At 42.3% G+C, this 23,158-nt stretch overlaps 1 protein-coding gene across 1 annotated transcript; it reads left to right on the top strand.

Moving 5' to 3' along the window:
* The first annotated feature begins 2,112 nt into the window (after nucleotides 1-2,112).
* Nucleotides 2,113-8,692, top strand: LOC141618801 (ABC transporter C family member 3-like). Its single transcript, XM_074435877.1, has 9 exons — nucleotides 2,113-2,217; nucleotides 3,417-5,176; nucleotides 5,384-6,028; nucleotides 6,111-6,275; nucleotides 6,446-6,737; nucleotides 6,830-7,350; nucleotides 7,853-7,916; nucleotides 8,017-8,256; nucleotides 8,387-8,692. Exons 1-9 carry the CDS (start codon nucleotides 2,202-2,204, stop codon nucleotides 8,482-8,484), a joined length of 3,801 nt encoding a protein of 1,266 aa, XP_074291978.1. The 5' UTR covers nucleotides 2,113-2,201; the 3' UTR covers nucleotides 8,485-8,692.
* Nucleotides 8,693-23,158: the final 14,466 nt, after the last annotated feature.

The raw sequence follows: 23,158 nt of genomic DNA, 5'->3' as shown, positions 1-23,158 counted from the left end.
CTAAACTAAAAGAATAAGAGAACTCTAATATTTTCCCGCCTAAATGAATATTTTATATTTGGGCTTCATTATATCCTATGTACAATTGGGCTAAACTGTTTAATTCTATATAATTCTATTCTATTCGATTTACACATTTATATGTCTACAACTGGCTAATACTGATTAATTACATACAATAACTAACCTACTACAAGATAAGAGCATTCATATATTGTTTTTATTTCTAAAACGAAAAAATTACGAATAATATGTACTTTTCTTACACTTTAATTTAATATCTATTTCTACTCTATACAACGTGAACATTTAAATTTTGGTTAATTTTTTATTTTTTTGATTTAATATATACATAAGTATATTTATTACACCACAGTAACACACAAAATAGTTTCAGCAACTTTATATAGAGTAATAGTGTTGAACCTTCTTTTTTCTATCTTTTAATACAAAACATTATTAATATTAAGTTTTATTCTATACTAAAATTTCAAATTGAGTTAAAATAAGTTAAATATAATTAGATAATTGTTAAATTCTCTAATGTCTTTATCAAAAAAAATCGCGTGTACGCGGGATTTATACTAGTAAACACATAAAACCGTTGATTCCCTCTCCCTCCTTTTAAAGAAAAAATAAAGCCCGTTGATTTTCCTATCCCTGAATAGAACCGGAGATGCTACGGTTACACTTAGTGTAAGAATCTTTTGTACACCACTAATCATATTTAAACATGTGGCTAGAATCTATTTTTTATTTATGACAAGAATTTGGAAAGATTTAGAGAGAAATATTAAGATGGTTAGGGAGGAAAATTATTAGTTATTTTATTAGTTTAAAATTATAAATTATTCCGTAATTATCTTTACCAAATTTCAAAATAATATCGTATGTTAACATAATCTTATATCTTGCAAACTATTTTATACCATAATAGTTTCTATTATTTTTAATTTAAAAAAAAATAGCTTTACTTTGCATTTATTTTTAGTTAGAATTTTTTTGGTCTATTTCTAATATCTCTACCATAGGTACGTGATGGTGAGCCGCAAATTATCATCAACTTACTTTTCATCATATGTTTACCACCAAAAGTGAATTGATTTTTTAACTAGAATTTTTTTTCCATTCCACCACAACCAAATTGGTTGTTTAAAACGATTTTTTTTTTAAAATTACACTATATTAAAGAAATAAAAATAAAAATAAGAAAGAATTAGAAATGAAATCTTACCAAATCTGTTAATTTATGGTATAAAGAAATTAATAATAAGAAAAAGTTTGGTTTCCAAATATAAGAAAATCAGAGTTAAAAAAAAATTCTATCTCATGCCCCACCATTCTCACATGTCCATACGTTATTTGCGGTGTATAGGAGATTCTATATACCGAGTGTAACCGTAGCTTTTTTAAGAACATACGGTATATTCATAGTCCGTAACGCACACCCTACAAATACTCCGTATCAAGATTGGTAGAGAAAATGACAAGTACCTAAATTAAACTTGATTCTATATCCAAATTTATTATCAAAATCAATCTAATTAAAACTAAAATTCCTAATAAATCTCAATTTTAATACAACTCGGATACTCCCTTCAATTTCTATATCTACCCAAGCTGTTGCCTTCCTCATAAATTCATAATGTCCCCATATTCTGCTGACTATTTGCCATTTTAGACGCCATTAAGGTATTCACTTCTTTTTAACGTTTTTAATTCTATACCTTATTTTGTTCGAGTTTCATTATTTTACATTATTTTGTTCGAGTTTTCTACTTTTGTAATTGGCAAATCTGATTTTTTTTAAATATAGTTTTTTTTTTTTTTAATTAATAAAGGGATCTATTTGTTAAAAAAAAAAAAGTACAAACCTTTTAATTAGTACGCTATTTTTTATTCAATTCCAATTAAAATAGAAATGGAATAAAAAGAGATTGCGAGAGATTTTAGATTAAAGACAGTTTTAAGTAAGACAAATAGTCTTTCATATTAATCTCCGAACCCGTAGGGTGTGATATTTGCGTGGGAATTTGTTGAAAATTTGTTGACTTAAGGAGTATGTTATGTATGTTTGTGTTTTTAACGAATCAATTTTGTTTTCCTAGGAAATTTGTTCAACTGTTTGATCATCGAAACAACTCGAAGAAGAAATAGTAGAAAATATCTCGAAGAAACCACTTCCACCTAATTTTGCTGACATGGCTTTCGAACCTGGTAAGTTGCTTATTGCATTGTCTGTCCATCGTGTTTTTATTTGCCCCAATTCTTGGATCTCACGGTTTGAGTAAATGATACCGAGTAGTCAGGAATCAGGATATTGTATTAGTAATCGCATTTTCATGAACAAATATTATTTTTTCATAAACTTTTTTGCCATAATTTTTTTATACCAATGAAATTGAAGTTTATCAAATAACGATTCTAACTTAGTTAATTTGCATCAATTATACGGAGTATTAAATTTAGATTTAGATTCAATTAATTTAGGGTTACTCAAATTGGGAATTTTGAAAATTAGGATTAATGAAAATTAGAAATATAAGGAATGGCGGTTGAGTGGTAAACTGTTAATGGAGGGTATACCCCTAACAAAAAAAATGACTAAACCTAATTCTTTCAATTCCTATTCATATAACATCTCAAATTAATCATTTTTTTTCAATTATAGATAAAAATTTGAATCTGAAATATGTATTCAATTAGATAATTGCAAATTATTTATAAAAATAATGTTTTTCTCTTATATTTTTGTAATATTATTTGTTTAAATTTAATTAGGCCATTGGTATTCACTGATGATACAACTTTCGATATTCACTTATCAGTGATATGATGCATCATTATTCACTGAGGTATAGAAGTTTATTTTAAAAACAATTTACAAGGTGACTGCCATGGTTACTGAGTATGGAGTTGTTGCGTTGCCATTAGATTTTCGTCAAAGAATCTCAAGTGTAAAATAGTCTAGTTACAAGACTTTCAATTCAATTAATTAAATTGCTTGATTAATTATCACAAGAATGTATTTATCGTCTATGATTTGATGTAACTAAGTGAGTTTTTGGGGATTTGTTTTGTTTTTTCTATCTATGTTGGTACAATTGGGGAGTAGAGAGGAGGTAAAATGAGAGAGGTTGTGAAATTAGAGAGAAATTAGAGAGAGAAAATGAAGGGGAAATGCAAAGAGTATAATCGTCAATAGTGTACTAAGCTGAGTAAAAATATATTGAGATGTTGGACGTGTGACATCCGTGACAAGTTGGAATACGTGTTATTGTCTTAAGCTATGTACATGTTAATTGTTTTTATTGTCCCTTCCAAATCAATACTCCGTATTACTACTGTCGTATTGTGGATCATTACTTACATTATCACATTCTTACGTTATTCTTGTTTTTGCAATGCCTATGTAGGTTCCTCAATAAATGGCTCTCTTATTGATCCTCTTTTAAATGATGATTGTGTCAGAAAAGAATGTGATAAAGTCACTCCTTACGCAAATGCAAGTGTTTTGAGTACACTCACTTTCTCATGGATCTCTTCTTTGATTTCTTTGGGTAATCGGAAAACCTTAGATCTTGATGATATTCCTCAACTAAACTCTATCAATAGTGTCTTTCAGTCTTTTCCGGATTTGCAAAAACAGCTTGACATATGCCGTGTTGGTGCTAGTAAAATAACCGCTTATATACTAGCAAAGTCGTTATTCCTGACCGCTTGGAAAGAGATATGTTGGACTTCTATTTTAGCGACCATATATGCACTAGCTCGCTATGTTGGTCCATTTCTGCTCGACTATTTTGTTCAATACCTCGAGCAAGGGAATTTCAGAAGCAGACGAGGTTATTTTTTGGCTTTCGCCTTTTGTGCTTCTAGCTTTATTCAATGCCAAGTGCGAAGAAATTGGATTTTCAAACTCCAGCAAGTCGGGATTAGGCTTCGTGCAACAACAAGCACGATGATTTATAATAAGGGTTTGAAACTCGCCTTGCAATCTAAGCAAGGTGAAGGTAGTGGGGAGTTCGTCAACCTTTTAGCGGTTGACGTGGATAGAATCGACTCATTTGTTGTCTATATCCATGATTCTTGGTTGACTATCTTTCAAGTGGTGCTAGGCATGGGTTTATTGTACAAGAATTTAGGCCCGGCTTCTTTTGCGGGTTTGGGTGCACTTGTTTGTTTAATGTTATCAAACTCCACATTTGCTACCTGGGACCAACGATTTCTAGGAAATTTGATGGAGGCGAAAGATAAGAGAATTAAGGTTACTCTAGAAACTTTAAGAAACATGAGAATTCTCAAGTTTCAAGGGTGGGATCTGAGTTTTTTGTCTAGAATCCTTAATTTGAGAAAAACCGAAGCATTATGGTTGAAGAAGTACTTGATTAACTCTTCATTGATGAAATTTGTCTACGGAATTACCCCTACTTTTGTGGCTCTAGTTACATTTGGCTCATGTTTATTTCTCGGAGTTTCACTCGAATCTGGTAAAATATTATCTGCACTCGCCACATTTCGCGTTCTTCAAGAGCCAATCTACCTTCTTCCTGATGCAATATCTTCTCTCGTCAAAATCAAGGTCTCGTTGGGAAGAATTGCATTTTTTCTTTCGATTGATGAACCTGACTCGAACATCATACAAAACGTTCCATACAACATGTCGAGTAATGCAATTGAAATTACTGATGGAAATTTCAGTTGGGGTCCCGCTTTGTCGAGTGCTGCAACCTTGAGAAATATTAACCTCAAAATTCCACGTGGTAGTAAGATTGCGATTGTTGGCACCGTTGGTTCAGGTAAGTCAAGTCTATTATCTAGCATTTTGGGTGAAATGGGTAAGATTTCAGGAAATGTCATGGTCTCGGGTTCAAAAGCTTATGTCGCTCAGACACCTTGGATACAGAGTGGAACGGTCCGGGAAAACATATTATTCGGAAAGGCAATGGTCCCTGAAATTTACGACAAGGTAATTGAAGCATGTTGTTTAAAGGAAGACTTAAGTTTACTGTCATTTGGCGATCAAACTGTTATCGGCGAGAGGGGTATTAACTTGAGCGGCGGTCAGAAACAAAGAATACAAATAGCTCGTGCAGTGTACCATGATGCTGATATCTATCTACTTGATGACCCTTTTAGTGCCTTAGATGCTCACACTGCCTCTCATTTATTTCATGTAAGTACAGTTCAGTTCTTTTGGACTTAAAGTCACTTAATTTAAGTTCAGTTCAGATCCTATAAGTTCAGTTCAGTACAGTTTAGATCCTATAAGTTCAGTTCTATTCTATAATTTCAGTTTAGATCAGATCGTTTTAAGTCCAAAAGAACAGGCCTTACTGATTGAAGAAATGGACTAATATTTGTTGGTTTTGGATAATTGTAGGATATTTTACTTGGTCTTTTGAAGGAAAAGACGGTTATTTTTGTTACGCATCAAACCGAGTTCTCAAGTGCTGCTGATCTAGTCATGGTAATGAAGGATGGAAGCATTGCACAAATGGATAAATATAACGTGATTGAAGAGTTTGTAGTTACACTAATGAATAAAGCACAATTAACGACGTGTAGCGTCGTTAGTGTCGAAAATGATGATGCAAAGAAAATCAATTTGATATTGCAAGACGGAAATAAACAAGAAGAAGAGCCGTCACAACTCATTAAAGAGGAACAAAGAGAGAAAGATAGCGTCGGTTTTCGGATATATTGGAAATATTTGACAACAGCATACGGGGGTGCCCTTGTGCCTATGGTGTTCTTCGGCCATATTGTTCGTGAGATGCTTAATGTTGGGAGTTATTACTGGTTAGCGGGGGGTACCCCTACATCGAAGGATAATGTACCGTGGTTTATTGGGGTGTACGCTATTCTTGCTATCACTATATCTTTGTGCACATTAGTTGTAGACTTGCTTGTTATGACTATAGCCTATACAACCGCAACCCAACTCTTCAAAAAAATGCTGGAGTCTATTTTTCGAGCTCCTATGTTATTTTTTGATGCTACGCCGAGTGGAAGAATTCTTAGTAGGGTAAGTAGGTGATTTCTTTGATTTTTGCTTTGTGAGTTAGACGGTAATTTTTTTCATTCGATGTTGCGTTTGCTTTCTTCAGTGTTCAACAGATCAAAGTCTCGTGGAGACCGAAGTTCCATCAATAATTGAAGAAGTTTTCACCTCTATAATTGAAACTCTTGGAATCGTGGTCGTCATGTCTATGGTAGCATGGCCAGTTTTGATCATTTTCATCCCTGTGGTTTTCGTCTGCATTTCGTACCAGGTAAATCTTTTCTATTAACAATTTCACATATTCATTAAATTCAAGTTATATGAGATTATGTCATGTTCTTTTAGACTGAAATTGTCTGACCTAAACTGAATTTAATGGAGTTGAGCTGAACTGAACTGAAGAGAGCTGAACTGAAATGAAATTTGTATTTGTAAATGCAGCGATACTATATGCCAACATCGAGGGAACTTTCGCGACTTAGTGGAATATGCAAAGCTCCAGTAACACAATATTTTGTAGAAACAATTTCAGGAAGTACAACTATCAAGAGCTTTGATAAGCAATCAAGATTCCTTGAAGCATACATGAAAATATTGGACACTTATTCTCGCCCCGGTTTCCATTCTGCAGCTGCAATGAAGTGGCTCTTGTTCCGTCAAGATGTTTTCGGTTCTCTCACCTTTGCTTTCCTTTTGCTTCTATTGGTCTCCTTTGGAAATAACATTAATCCCGGTATTACTTGCTATTTCCTTTTTTTTTTCCCATTTATTAGTTTTATTTTGCAATTGAATAATTTACATATTTACGATTATTCTATCAAACAGCAATAGCGGGGTTAGCAGTGTCATACGGGTTAACACTAAATAGTGCACTAGGTGGATTGGTATGGACTTTAAGCGGTTGTACTACAACAATGATTTCAGTGGAGAGAATTCTTCAGTACACGTCTCTTCCTAGTGAAGCTCCGCTAGTCATTGAAGCAAATAAGCCGCGTTCGTATTGGCCATCGCATGGTGAAATTTGTATCACCGATTTACAGGTCCGTTACGCCCCACAATTACCACTAGTGCTCCATGGACTAACGTGTACTTTTAAGGGAGGGATGAAAACCGGTATTGTTGGAAGAACAGGAAGCGGGAAATCTACGCTAATGCAAGCTTTACTACGACTAGTTGAGCCTACAAGTGGTCGAATACTAATCGATAACATTGATATATCAACGATTGGCCTCCATGATTTTAGGTTAAGATTAGGCATTATTCCTCAAGAACCCGTCATGTTTCAAGGAACTATTCGGAGTAATTTGGATCCATTACAGATGTACACTGATGAAAATGTTTGGGAGGTGTGTCTTTCCTCACATGTTTAATTATCTCTTTCCCTCTTTTTTTTTATCAAACTATTAACATTATGCGATATTCTAGTGATAACGTCGTATTTTTTTATTTTCTACATAATAACTTCGTTTTTAACAAAAATGTCTTTGATCGGCCATAATTCACAATCAAAACTTCGGCGATTGTTTCTTTCAAATTTACCGGCTTTACGAGATCTTTGATCTGAAAAAAAAAATGATTTCAGTTTCTGAAATCGTGGGAAGAATTATGGTCAGTCAAACTTTAAACTTTGACTAACTGCACCTCTTTGTAGCGTGTTCCGAATACGACATTGTTTTTCAAATTGACCGCGTTAATGATATCTTTGATTTGAAAAACAAATCATTGCTTTCGGAACTCATGGCTCTGATTTATGGTCTGTAAAAGACGTTTTTAGTGAAAATGGGATTATGATGTAGAAAATAAAAAAAATCATATAAGTAACACAATATGTGTTTTTTTTTAATGGAGGCTTTGGATAAGTGTCAACTTGGAGATGAGGTTAGGAAGATGGAAAAAAAGTTGGACTCCCACGGTCAGTACTATTCTACTCGTTGCTACTTAAATTGATCTTGGATTTGTGTTTATTATTTTTGGTTTTATACTTGTTATGTACATGTGTTTAACCTTTGTAGTTACGGAGAATGGAGAGAATTGGAGCATGGGACAGAGACAACTAATTTGTCTTGGACGTGTACTTCTCAAGAAGTGTAGAGTGTTGCTTCTCGATGAAGCTACTGCTTCCGTCGACTTCACCACTGATAATTTTATTCAACAGAGTCTTAAGGACAATTTTGCAGATTCTACCATTATAACAATTGCACATCGAATAACTTCAGTTGATAATAGTGATATGGTTCTAGTCCTAAACAATGGTAAGTGACCCAATTTGCTACAGTAATATTTTTTTTTTCTAACTATTTCGTTCTACAAAACGAAATTACTGTATTAATTTAATTGATATTTACTTTTTTTTCGAGGATCTAATGGTAATGTCATTCGCAGGGCGGATTGAGGAATATGGTCACCCCAAAAAGTTGTTAGAAAACAAGTCGTCAGCATTTGCAAAGCTAGTGGCAGCGTCATCTAATTCGAGACACTAATTGTGTATTATGATAGTAATCTAATTGTGTGTAACGATCGCCTACCTAAAGATTAGACTATAATCGCGGTTGATCGTTTGTACTAGTATCTTCAGACATCGATTTCACAAGATTGTAGGCCGTCGCACCTTTTCTTTCGTGAACTGCTCAAATGAGCCCCAAGGCCCCCAACGCATGCTTAACACTATTGATTTTCCTTGTATATGCCTTGTAATTTTCTTTTTCCAATTGATCTAACACGACTATTTTAATCACGTAGGGTATCGTTAGAGATTATGAATCGCGTTTAAAATTGAAACAAAGCGGTTGAATTTAATTTCTTAGAAAAATTGATGCCTCGTATTATATTCTTCAACATAATACGGAGGTGTTCAGAAGTTCATTTGGTAGGTCCATTATTGTCGAGCTGATCATGGGTCAGGCCGAGCAGCACAAGCCCATTCCATACGGGTGTTATTGGGCTTTCAGGCCTGTTCAGGTCGTAAAGGACTTCGAAAATCTGACACGAAAAAATACTACTACTCCATGATGAGCAACGCATGGTCTGTTGAGTATGTGCTTAATTTGTCCCTTGACTCTTGCAGCCAATTTATATGATCAAATGAATCAAATTCTCATAATTGTATTACGTACTAAACGAATAACAAGATAACATTCACTTTTTATAGTCACTTTTATATATATATATATATATATATATATATATATATATATATATATATATATATATATATATATATATTGTGATAACTGAAATACAAAATAAGGATACAAATAAATTTTATTAATAAATATCAAAAGTGCGTGTACAATCTCTAATGTATCCTCTTATTCCAATATGTCGTAAGGGGTATGTGTACCGGTACACGTGAGAGGTGCGTTGTAGATTTGATTTCTTGAGAGGGTTGCGATGACTTGAATCTCTCTTAGGGGTTTGAATTTGTGACTTGATGTGCGACTTGATGTGCTTGTTGACTCTTGTAATGATTTTGATAGAAATGATTTAATTTGTACGAATTTGTACCTTGTTCAGATGAATGAGGAAAACTCTATTTATAGAGTTTTAATTCTCCTCGTTGGACTTTGATGGTCACAAACCATATGGGTTTATTTTTGAACTTGGCCCAAGTTTACTTTATTCTGAATTTAATGATCCGAGCGAGGTAGATATAATTCTTGGTTTCATCCTCAATAGAACTATCTAAAATAATCATAATATGATTTCTTATCTCCTACTTCCTCCATTCAACTCCACTCTACCATATTTCCTTTTTCATCCATTCAACTCCACTCTGCCTATTTCCTAAAAGGAATGTCAAATGACCATTTTGTCCTCATAACCCATTATTTATTTACAATATTTGTCACTCATATGTCATATCTCACTACTTCTACATCAAACTACACCATTTTCCACTTATACCCCACTTATTTACATCATACTTCATTACTTATTTACAATATTTTCCACTCAACCCACCCTTCTTAATATTTGTGCAAAACACAAATAGATAGAGTGGAGTTGAATGCAATAGTACTTTATATTGAAAAACAGATTGTTCAATTTGATTCTCCCTTTGTGTTGTTTAATCTATGAGAGACGACTTTAATATTTTTTGCATCTGTTGCCAAAAAAAAAATATATATATATATATTTTTTGCATCTAACTAAGAATTTGTGCATGCAAATCTATTGCCCATACAGATTTAGAGTGCTTGTTTTATGGAATTAATTTAGTGGCACACACATCTTTGCATTCTAATTTAACTCGAGTGTTAGTTCCATGGAATTAGATTAAAATTAATGCATCTCTGCATGCAGATTTAGTAGTCCCAAATTTAGGCGACAAACTCTCCATAATGCATGAATGCGCACAATATATATAACAGAATATTAATATTTGTCAAAAATCATTTGCTTGTGAACCAAAGGAGAAGAGAGAATTATCAATCTATAATCAAATGGCTTGCTCTCGTTTACTTCTTGTCATATTCTTCTTCATTTTGTCACTTAACTCAGTGCTAGGTATTAATTCAGCAAAACCAAAGAAGAAGAGAGAAGCACCATCATCATCACCACCACCACCAACATTTCTAAACGAGGCAATGAAATTTCTTTTTTACACCAACCAGGAAAAGTTAAAGTACGAAGTACCATCATCATCATCACCACCACCACCATCAGCATTCTCGGACGAGGCGATGAAATTTCTTTTTCACACCAACCAAGAAAAGTTAAAGTACGAAGCGCCATCATCTTCATCACCACCACCACCACCAGCATCCTCGGACGAGGCAATAAAATTTCTTTTTCACACCAACCAGGAAAAGTTAAAATACGAAGCACCATCATCATCATCACCCTCACCACCACCACCATTCTCAAGTTTCAATATAACCAACAATGAGAACCTTCCCGCCAATCTCACTAACCTTCCGATAGATTTTTTTGAGTATAACTTTGTTAGCATTGGAACCCAAATGCTAACAACTTTCTCAAACCAGGGACTAAACGACAACTTATTCCCTAAATCTGACCCCAAATGGACCAACAAATTGTGGTCCACCAAGCCAGAATGCGGCGTATCTACAATCACTGGTGAGATACGAGGTTGCGTGGACTCAAAAGAGTCAATGCTCAAGTTTGTAATGCCAATCATGGGGACCAGAGTTAAGGGTCTAACCACGCCACCAGGCAAACTCCAATTTTACCGAGTGATGGGGCCAGTAAGGACTATTCACAACCGCGTAACCACTTGTCACAACAAGGGTGATCTTAACCTTTCGTATGTTGTATACGGCTGTCATTATAATTTATATCCCAAACAGTAGAGTTCGAGTTGTGCCTCTGCTTGGAGCAGATGGTACCCGACTTGAAGCGGTCATTGTATGCCACATGGACACGTCGTCTTGGAACCCCGAGGGCTTTGTTCTCCAATTGCTAAACCGCAAGCCTGGTCCACCGGTTTGCCATTTTATGTCAACGGATGACCTACTATGGGTATAATGTTCTAATTTTCAACAATTTCTAGACAATAAGCTCAAATCTTTGTACTTTTTTTTCTACCTCTATATGAAGTATTATTATACAAATAATACATGTCGATGTAAGTTGTAGCTCTCGTGTTTGCATTTGTTTTTCTTAATACTCCCTGTATTACTTTGGTTTCCGAGCTTATGATTCTAATTTCTTCTAGTTTTTTTTTTCGTCCAATAATTAATAATTAATACAGTATATACATCTGTTCCGGGTGTGATTACGGAGCAGTTATTTGTTACCACGTAAGCTTGTAGAATGATGACTTTGCTTGACTCTTCCTTTCGGCCTCTCCTGAAACAATGAACAAACTGAGTGCTCGGCTTGGTACCGAGCGTACTCACTCCGACGCTCAAGTCAGTAAACTTAAAGGGATTAAGTTGTGTGTAACTTGGCAAAGTATATTGTAGAGAGATAAGGGAGTTTATACCAGATTGGTGTATTGTGAGATGTTTAGGTTATGTTTCGGATCCTTTTCTCAATGAGAGAAGTGGAGTATTTATAGTCTTTCACCTTTTGTCACGTAGTGGCCAAGTGGCTAGCAGGTGGAAAGACTGTTCTACCCTCGGCCGAGGGACCCATGGCAGGCCGGCTGGCTTCATGCCGAGGGGTCTTGGATATGAGTACGCGGATATGTATCCCGGCTGGCTGATTACCTAACCGAGACCCAAGTGACAGGCCGACAGGCTGCGTCGGTTGGGCTGTCTAATACGTTGACTTGCTGTGGATATCTTTGACCTTGCTCAATATGTTGACTCGGTCAGCGGGTGCAGAATATGCCCCATCAATTTGCCCCCAGCGTAGTCTATGTCGTGGTATGGACCTTCGATGAGTGTTGAGCGTATTCTGCGCAAGTAAAAATTTCTGCCCCGGCTTCTTCTTCCTCGGCTTGGTTCTGCTTAGGCCGTACCGTATCCCCCCTCCACATGGATGTGTAAAGGGCATCAAATGTGGAAAAGAAAATGGCGCTGGCCGAGACCGAGGTTGTTAGTGCCGTGTGTTTTTGATTGCCCCCAGTCGGTGCTGCCAAGCTCGGTTGAACAGCGGGCCGTTTGGCAAGTAGGTACCAAGGATCGTGTTGAAGAAGATACGTCGATTGGCATTCTGTCAAGGAGCGTGTTTGAAGAAGTTTTGTAACTGTTTGTCGATTGACATTCCATGGTTGCATGCTTGACACGTAACTCGGCGTTGATTGGTTGACGCTTCATGGGCTTTGCCCTGATTGGTCCGTTTCATGGGCTTTGCTCTATAAATAGAGCAGTTAGCCCTCGATTTTGGCCACCAAAATTCATTTTCCGAAAAAACATTTCTTCTCTCTAGCTTTCTTCGACGAAACTTCTCTCTAGTCTTCAAAGAGTTACTCGGCGTAACACTTTTCCAAGGTAAACAAACAAAATTTTTCAACTTTTATTTGTCAAGTTTTTGTTGTCATTATGTCTTCTGCTGATGCCGGACCTAGTAATCCTGCGCCGGGGGGCTCCCCGTCGCGTCTTGATGAAGAGGAGGCACTGGCCGCCATCTCGATAAGGTCCGGGGGCCCTAGGTCTCCTTCTCCTGAGGAGGATTTCTCGGATGATGATGATGTTGATGATGACGGTGATGATGTTGAAAGGACTCATTCCAATGAGGAGAGGCCGCATCTCTTGGATCACGGCGACGCCTGTAAGATCAGTCCTGATCGTGCTTGGACAAACAAGTTCGCCAGTTGCTCTGGCTCTGAGTTTTTTGAACACCATTACTCCTTTGGCAGGGAGTATAAAATTGTTATTCCTGAGGAAGGTCAGGCGGTCAGTTACCCTCCCAAGGGTCAGATCGGCGTATACATCGACACACGAGTATGGGCTCCGGTTTCCTCTGAATGAATACGTTATGGCCATAATTAAAGCCATGAACGTCGCCGTGGCCCAACTGCATCCGTTGGCCATTAGGACTATAGTTGGCTTTGTGTGGCTCTGTCTCTTTAAAAAGGAGGCCCCAACGGTTAACTTGTTCCGCCGGCTTCATCATCTTCGGCCGTCAACCCCCGGTGGCACGAGGTGGTACAGCGTGCAGACAGAGCCGGGTTACGTTACCGTGTCCAAAATTACATCTTGTAAGGACTGGAAGGGGCGGTGGGTATACGTTGAGGTTCCGAAGGATTATCCACGCCTTTGCCCGGTCCTTCCAAAGACCGCGTCAATTTGCGGTGTGAGAGTCGGGGGGAGCGTGAGAAATATGTCTCCCGGAGTAAGCTCAAGATGGACGCCTTTAGGGTCCATCTCAATGAGGACGAAAGGCGGGCAATGAAGCTGTTTGAGGCTGAGAAGGATGGGACGCCGAAGGGATGGATGCCCCGACGCGGATCATTCTTCGGGATGAGCCGCTCAGCCACGTCGGCCTCGTGCCGGCCCTCGAACGAGTGAGTGGGGTCGGTGTGAGGCCCATCTCTCGCTTTTAATGATTCTCGTTTTGAACTTTGATTTATTTCTTTTACTTAACTCTTGCTTCGTTTCCTTTGCGCCGTTTTGGCGGGATCTGCATGCGAGGATATCCTCAAGAGGATGGGACTTGACAAGGACAAGAAAGTTGTTGATTTGCATCCTAAGGCCCAGACACGTGATCGCAGACCGGCGCCAAACGACCTCATGGATCAGCAGTTGAAGGCCCTAGATGTGACGGCGGCCCAGGCGAAGGTTGCCAGTAAAGTGCCGCGCCGTAAACTAAAGGCAACGTTTATGGCGGCGACGGCGTCAACTTCAGTTCAACCTTCAATCCCTGCGGTCCAAAAGGATAAGGTGGTGGTCGTCGATATTACCGATGAGGAGGTCACCGTAGCAGAGGAATCTCCTCTTTTTCGTAAGAGGAAAGAGACAGCGTCTGCTGCTGCCACTGCTACTGCTACCGAGGCCGGCAAAGAAATGGGTCCTCCAACCAAGAAGGCCAAGCAAGCCTGGCATGATCTAACCTGTGGCTCTGATTTAGCTGGTTCATTAGGCGTTCCTGATGACAGGCTCTCTGGCATGTCAATGAACGTTGACATGGATGCTTTGTCCGAATTTTTTGTAGATCAACCACCGCCGTCTACCGGTCCCTCTGAACGGCGTATTGAGAAGCGACCTGCGCAGACGGGTGATAAAGATGCCGCCGTCATCTCCTCCTCCCAGAAGCCTTCCCCCGCCCAGATTAGGAAGATGCTGGCGAAGTGGACTGACATGGCCGGTGCTCATATTATGGAGCAAGAAAAGGTCATGGCCAAGTCGCCCCCACGCCTTGAGCGGCTCAGGCTTGAGCTCGCTGCTGCGAAGAAGGAAGCCGAGAGGGCCAAGGTCGAGGCTGAAAAGGCGGTCCTTGCTGAGCGAAAACTTAGGGAGGACGCTGAAAAGGCGGTCCTTGCTGAGAGAGCCAAGGTTGAGGCTGCGGAGGCTGATGCCGCTAAGCTGCTGGAGGAGCGTGACAAGATTCAGGCTGCCTTCGATTTTGCTATTGAGAAGAGGGAGGAATGGAAGTCCCTGTATACGGCCCAGGCGAAGGCGCATCGGAACACGAGGGCTATCATCGCCCAGAGGGAGTTGGACATTGAGACGCTCCAAAGCGTCGTCCTCCCTAACATGTGCGCCAATACGGGACTGGCCAAGAAGCCGCCAGGGAAGTGATCGGAGAGCTCTTTCCTGAAGGCTCCTTCCCGTGGCAAAAATTTGACGAGCTGTTTGATGATAAGCTTGATGTTAAGGCGAAGGCCGCGGAGGCGAAGGCTGCGGAGGAGGCAGAGGTGAAGAAGGAGAAAGAGGAGGCTGCGGAGAAGGCGACCCATGCTGAAAAGGTGAAGGCGGCCAGGGAGGAAGCTGAGAGGGTAAAGGCAGCTGAAGCTGAAGCTGCCAAGTCGGCTTCTGGGTCGCCCACCAAAGATGATGCCGTTACTGCTGCTGATGGCGAGCAGAACCAGGCATAGGGAGACGGGCGGTCGTCACCGGATTCACCCGGCATCTCGGATAGCTTCAGCTGTTCGGGGGCCAACTATTGAGCCTTTCCTCCCTGCCATCTTTTGGCACTTAATGTCTTATGTCTGTAACCTTTTGTTGTTCCTTCTCTTTTTGTAAACTCTTGGTAGGTTGTGTTTAGGCTATCCCAATGGGGACGGCCGTCGACTTCTTTCTTGTATTACCTGTAAATAAGAGATTGTTTATTTTGCCTCCGGCTTGGCCGAGGTCTTTATCTCATTTTCATCTGAGTTGTCTTCTTGCGTTATTAGTTGAGCGCTTTTTTCTGTTCGTTTTTACCTTCGGCTTGGCCGAGGCAGTTAGAACGCGTATCTCAACTGTACTTAACGTCTTTAAACATGTTGGCATGTTGGTCGCTTCCTCCACCGCCCGAGGCGGTCAGATTTGCTATCCCAACCACCGTTGTGAACATGTTAGCGTATCGGTCGTTGTGTCCCCGTCACTCTCGGTGAGGCAATCGGGTTAACGGCTCGACAGCGTTCGTATATGTAGACGTGTTGATCGCTTCCTCTGCCACCCCCGGATGCATACCGTTGGAGTGACTAGAATTGCGTCTCAACAGTGCTTATACGTTCCTAAGCATGTTGGTCGTTGTGGCGAGTAACAACTGCTGTTGGCAAATCGGTCGTGTGTCCCCGTCACTCTCGGTCTGGCCGAGGCAATCAAGGTTACGGCCCGACTGCTTTCCGTATATGTAGACATATTGATCGCTTCCTCTGCCACTCCCGGATTGGCCGGGGCAGTCAGATTTGCGTCTCAACAGTGCTTAATACGCATTTGTTCTTCGGTAGTGACTGGTTTGACTATGGAGGGGACAAGTATTTTGATGGAGAACTTGGATTATTCTTCATAAGATGTAATCATGCGTTGGGGTGCCCACAACGGTTTCGGACACCTCCGCCGCTATACAAAATATTTCTTTAAGTTGTCCGTGTTCCAGTGGCTCATTAAAGGAACACCCTCCATGTCTGTCAGCCGGTATGTCCCCGGCCTCATTTCTTCAACCACATTGTAGGGTCCTTCCCAGTTGGCCGTCATTTTACCATGGATGTTTCCTTTGTTGGTCGCGGCTGACTTTCTTAGGACTAGATCTCCTACTCTTAAGTCTCTTTTGTGGACCCTACGGTTGTATGCTCTTCTCATCCGGTTTTGATATACTGCCAAGTTGAGCCGTGCCGTGTCTCGGCTTTCTTCGACCAGGTCTAGAGAGGCTTTTAGGCCTTCCTCATTTTCGACTGGGTCAAAAGTTTGCGTTCTGAATGTCGGCACCGTTGCTTCTATTGGCAGCACGGCCTCAGACCCATAGACTAAGTGGAATGGACTGTACCCCGTTGCTTCTTTCTCCGTGGTTCGAAGTGACCACAGGACGCCGGGTAGTTCATCAACCCACCTTCCCTTTAGATCTTCAACCTTCTTTTTCAGCCCGTTCAGGATTGTTTTATTAGATGCCTCCGCCTGCCCGTTGCTCTGAGGGTGGCAGACGGCGGAGTATGCAAATTTGATACCGAGCTCTTCCAACCAGTTAATCACCATGTCGCTCCAAAACTCTCGGCCGTGGTCAAATACCATTACTTGGGGCAACCCAAATCGAGTTATAACGTTCTCCCAAATCACTTTTCTTACGGCCGCTGTGGTCTTGGCAGTGCATCTGCGGCTTCCGACCCATTTGGTGAAGTAGTCAACGGCGACAATCAGGTACTTTCTTCCTCCGGAGGCCGTTGGAAATGGCCCTAATAAATCCATCCCCCACTGTGCAAAAGGAAGAGGACTAAGCACCGGTTGCAGGTCTCGGGAAGGAGCATGTATCACCGGAGCATGCATCTGACAATTATTACACTTCTTGGTCTTAGCTCTGGAATCCTCAAGCATGGTAGGCCAGAAGTAGCCGGCTCGGAGAGCTTTGTGGGCTAACGTTCTTGCCCCCATGTGATGTCCACAGATGCCTTCGTGTATCTCTCACAAGATTAGCTCCGCGTCCGGGGGCCGACACATTTCAAGAGTGGCCTTATTACGGACCTCCCGTATAGTTCTCCTTCGAATGCAAGTACCTTGCGGCGATCCTTTTATCTTCTCGAGAGATCATGGTTCTCCGGCAATTCATTTGTAAGTTTGAATTTCATTATCGGAGTCATCCACGTCGTCTCGGCTTCGATGTCGCCCACCATGCCGACGGTCTCTGTGATACTTTTAGCATTCCTGATATCCACCAGCACGGTTCGACTGATATTCTTGATGCTTGAACTGGCAAGTTTTGAGAGAGCGTCGGCTCGGTTGTTCTCAGACCTGGGGACGCATAGGATTTGGAAAGATTTCAATTTTGCAGTGTCAGCTTTTACCCTTTCCAGGTATCTTACTATCCCATCGTCTCGAGCCTCATACTCTCCTCTGATTTGGTTAGTCACCAATAGTGAGTCTGTCTTCAACACAATGTGTTCTGCTCCGGCAGCTCTAGCTAGCTCGACTCCAGTTATCACCGCCTCGTATTCGGATTCGTTGTTTGAGGCCGAGAAGGTAAATTTCAAGGCGTACTCAAACTCGTCCCCGTTTGGGCTGATGATAAGGATGCCGGCTCCTGAGCTGTTCGTCGTGGAGGACCCGTCGGTGTATACTTCCCATATCCCGGGGTTTGGTTCTTCTTGATATGTGCACTCGGCCAGGAAGTCTGCAAGTGCCCCCTTTTTTTATCGAGGGCCTCGGCTTGTATTGAATGCCGGCCGGATAGCTCTACTGCCCATTTGATGAGCCTCCGCCGATTGTTCAAATTTTTCCAATGCCTTCTCCAATGGTTGGTCGGTTAAGACCGTCACGGGATGTGCGTCGAAGTAAGGTTTCGGTTTCCTTGCGGCAACGACGACAAAGAAAGGCTCGCTTTTTCAATCGGTGGGTAATTTCTTTCGGCGGGTAGCGAGTGTATGGTGACAAAGTAGATTGGGTCTTTGCTGCTTGTCTTCTTCTCTGACGATTACGACTGACCGTGGCCGAGGTAATCACTGCTATGTATAGATATAGCGTCTCCCCAAAGATCGGCCGGACGGGTCGGAGAGTTTGAAGATGAGCTTTCGATTGCACGAAAGTCGTGCTCTGTTCCTCCCCCCCACCAAGTCTTTATTCCCCTTCAACACTTTGAAGAATGGGGTGCTCTTGTCGGTGACCGAAATGAAACGGGCGAGAGCCGCCATCCTCCTGGTCAACATCATAACCTCTTTTCGATTCCTCGGCTCCGTGAGGTCCAAAGATTGCTTGGACTTTCTCTGGATTGGCATCAATTCCCCGGCGCCGACAAGCACGCCGAGGAACTTACTCGCTCGGACACCGAAGTTGCACTTCATTGGGTTAAGTTTCATCTTGTATTTCCTTAGTGAACAAAACGTTTCGCTCAAGTCGGCCAAGTGCTCGTTGTCAGACTTGCTTTTTACAATAGCATCGTCGACGTAAGCCTCGATGTTTCGCCCTTTTGATCTTGAAACACTTTGTCCACCAGCCTAGTGTAAGTTGCGCCAGCTTTTTTCAAACCGAACGGCATCATTTTATACATGTATGTGCCGTGTATGGTGATGAATGCGCACTTAGGCATGTCTTCTTCGGCCATGAATACTTGATGGTACCCGAGAAGGCGTCGAGCGGCTCAAGATAGTGTAGCCTTTGTCGTTGCGTCTATTAAACTATCTATTCGAGGCAAGGGATAACAATCTTTAGGACATACTTTATTAAGATTTGTAAAATCCACACACATCCTCCACCCCCCCGATGACTTCCTCACCATTACAACATTTGCTAGCCACTCGGGGTAAGTACAAGGCATGATAAAGCCTGCCTCTAATAGTTTGTCTACCTCGGCCTTGATGGCCTCATCTTTCTCGGCCGAGGAGTTCCTCATCTTCTCGCTTGACAGGCGGCGTTGGAGAGTACGTTCAGCTTGTGAACGATCACCTCTCGGCTCACGCCTGGCATCTCGGCGGCCGAGTACGCGAAGACGTCTTTGTTCTTTCTCGGCAGTCAAGGAGGTCGGCTATGAACTTTGGCTCCCACCGACACCGACAAGCGATTCGGTGCGCCCGGGTCAATTTCTACTTGCTCGGTCTCGGCTCCCTCGACCATGCTGACGTTGTTGGTGCTCATCGGATCACCCTCCTGTAGTAAGGATGGGCTCTTCCCCTTCTCTGATTTCTTTGCCACTTTGAGGGATTGCATGTTACACCCTCTGGCGGATATTTGGACATTGACAATTTCGTCACTCTCGTCCTTTGAGACGAGCTTTTGTGCCTCCCCCCGGTCCGAGACATACATCAATGTCAGGGCCCGGATGGACATTACAGCATCGGCTTCGCTCAAAGTGACCCGGCCTATTAGAACATTGTAGGCAGACGAACCGTCGATCACCACAAACTCAGATAGAACATTTTTAGCCGCGTTGTCTTGGCCGAACATCACCGGCAATCTGATTGACCCAAGGGGTACCAGGCCGGCCCCCGAGAAGCTGTATAGTGGGTTGGTGCAGGGGCTCAGGTCCTCAATCTTCAGACCGAGATTGAGGAAGCATTCCCTGAACATGATGTTCGTGTAGGCGCCTGTATCAATTAGGCACCTCTTAACCAAGTGGTTGGCTATGTCTAGGTGGACCACCAGCGGATCGCTGTGTGGGGCTACGACTCCTTCGTAGTCTTTCTTTCCTATGGTTATGTCGGGGACGGTGGAAGCGGGGATCGCTGTGGTGGGCACAAAGTTGATGGCTTGGTAAAGCTCATTTAGGTGCCGTTTGTGCCCATTAGCTGACCCTCCGTTCTCGTTTCCTCCGATAACCACCTGGATCACTCCCATCCTCTGGAATACTGATTTCCTATTCGCCCCGTCGGAGCTCGTTTCCGGGGTCCCAGCCACGTACTTGCTGAGGGCCCCCTTTCGGATCGGCTCCTCGATGGCGTTCTTGAGATGCCGACAGTCGTCGGTCTTATGGCCGGGCTGGCCGTGGTAATCGCAAAACTGGCTTGCGTCGCCTTCCGCCTTTGTCTTGGGGGGTCTTGCCCACCTCTGCCCTTCATTCTTGCTCAGGGCGAAGACCTCGGCCGGTGATTTGACCAGGGGGGTGAGATTGCTGTACCGCCTCGGGGTGTATGGTCCCGAACTCCCCCCGGCGCCCGCCGAGTTCTGTTTCTTATTAAATTTTCCAGGCCGTGACCTATTAGCGTCACGGTGCCCTTCATCTTCATTGTCCCGGCGGCTCTTCCTCTCTGAGTGCCCAGCCTCGCTGTGGCTCACCCAGGTCTTGTGATAGTCCTCCACCTTTATAGCTCGGTCGGCCATCTTCCTGGCGGAGTCTAGGTTGAGGTCTTCGCACTTGATGAGCTCATCTTTGAAATCGCCTTTTGGTAGGCCCTTCATCAGTGCGAAGGCCGCCAGTTCAGTGTTCAGCTCTCGGATTTGCTGAACCTTAGCGTCGAATCTCTTGACATAGCTCCGGAGGGACTCGTCGTCCCCCTGTCGGATAGTCAGGAGATCAGAGGTCTCCACGGCCCTTCGCTTGTTGCAAGCGTACTGGGCTATGAAATTATCCCTGAGGTCGGCATAACAGTACACCGAGCCATTAGGTAGCCCTTTGTACCAACTCTGGGCCATCCCGTGCAGGGTTGTTGGGAAGACTCGGACCATATCTCATCAGTGCTCCCATACCGACATGTAAGACTCGAAAGCCTCGGCGTGGTCGGTTGGGTCACCGTCCCCTTTGTATGATAGGGGCGCGGTTTCGGTTTGGTCGGACCGGACTTCGAGGACGTAGTCATGGAGGGGTGTCGACCACGTGCCGAATGACACGCGGCGATCGGCTCCTCGCATTCCTAGTCCGGCTTCTCTCCTCGTAGCGGGAGGGGCTTCTTGTTATCCGACTCTGGTGAGTCGGGCTCCTTTCTTCGTGTCTTCGGGGGTGACCTCGTTGGTGCCGCGGCGACGCTGTCCTCCCGCGAGGGGGGGAAGGACTTTGGTCTGCCACCGGCAACACGGGCACCGCTGGCGTTTTGGTACGCCCAACCTCTTGCATTGCTCCGGTCAAGTTGTTTGGAGTCACTTTATGGGCCCTGGTCACCTGCGGGTGTGTTGCCGTCACCGTCGTTGCGGCGGTGGTGATCGGCGTATTACCCATCAGGTCCAGGAATAGCTTCAATTTGGCTGCATCGACCACATGTCCCATTATAGTGACCTGGTCGGCGGGCAGCGGTGTTTCTGGTATTATCGGCATCCCGTACGCCGGTTGAATTACTCGGCCGGTGGGGGACTGCACGAACTCAGAATTGGGTACTGTGTCATCCTGGTAGAATGCAGTTTCGTCGCTCACAATTACTTCTTGTTGTTTTGACATCTTCTTAGCTTGATAGGTGGGTTTTGTATTCTTTTTTTTTTTTGTAAGGGATTTGACTAGCTTTTAGTATGGCTTTCCCACAGACGGCGCCAATTGTTCCGGGTGTGATTACGGAGCAGTTATTTGTTACCACGTAAGCTTGTAGAATGATGACTTTGCTTGACTCTTCCTTTCGGCCTCTCCTGAAACAATGAACAAACTGAGGGCTCGGCTTGGTACCGAGCGTACTCACTCCGACGCTCAAGTCAGTAAACTTAAAGGGATTAAGTTGTGTGTAACTTGGCAAAGTATATTGTAGAGAGATAAGGGAGTTTATACCAGATTGGTGTATTGTGAGATGTTTAGGTTATGTTTCGGATCCTTTTCTCAATGAGAGAAGTGGAGTATTTATAGACTTTCACCTTTTGTCACGTAGTGGCCAAGTGGCCAAGTGGCTAGCAGGTGGAAAGACTGTTCTACCCTCGGCCGAGGGACCCATGGCAGGCCGGCTGGCTTCATGCCGAGGGGTCTTGGATATGAGTACGCGGATATGTATCCCGGCTGGCTGATTACCTAGCCGAGACCCAAGTGACAGGCCGACAGGCTGCGTCGGTTGGGCTGTCTAATACGTTGACTTGCTGTGGATATCTTTGACCTTGCTCAATATGTTGACTCGGTCAGCGGGTGCAGAATATGCCCCATCAACATCATTTCACGCCCAGAAATGAGTTCTAGTCAAATTTCATAACATGTAATGTACATCACCAAAAATGTCTCCCGAACTCAATTTGAATGGTTAGTCACTAAAATAACTAAAATAATTATTTGAATGGTTAGTCAATAAAATAACTAAAATAATTATACAGAAGTAAGTTTATTATGCGCGTATTAAATTGACATTAATATGGAGTATTAAATTAAAACACATTGTTTTGGCAAAAATTAACCAACTGTATTTTTAAGTGGGTTAAAGGGATCTATCTAGATCAATAATGTTAACGCGATACAGGATGTTGTAAAGAATAACGAAATGCGAGAAAAAAAAAATAGAGGACACAAGAAATAGTAACGCGGAAAACCCAATGTGGGAAAAACCAAGGTGGGAGATGATGACTAATTAAAGCACACTATATGTAGTGATATTATTGGCTCGGGAAGTTTTTGGGTTCAAATTATTCCCAAGTGGATTTCGGTCAATTTTCAGATCAGGTCATCTTTTGACAAGTCTAGGTACACAGTAGCGTTACCCAGATGTTTGCCGACGGCAAATCACCAGATCAAATGAATTAAGGTTTCAAAGGCAAGGGAAACATGGATGGATAGAGGTCATCT

This window comes from Silene latifolia, chromosome X, assembly GCF_048544455.1.
Source record: "Silene latifolia isolate original U9 population chromosome X, ASM4854445v1, whole genome shotgun sequence".
Lineage (NCBI taxonomy): Eukaryota > Viridiplantae > Streptophyta > Magnoliopsida > Caryophyllales > Caryophyllaceae > Silene > Silene latifolia.
Note: the sequence above shows the minus strand (reverse complement) of the source record. Positions and strands in the feature narration are given on the sequence as shown.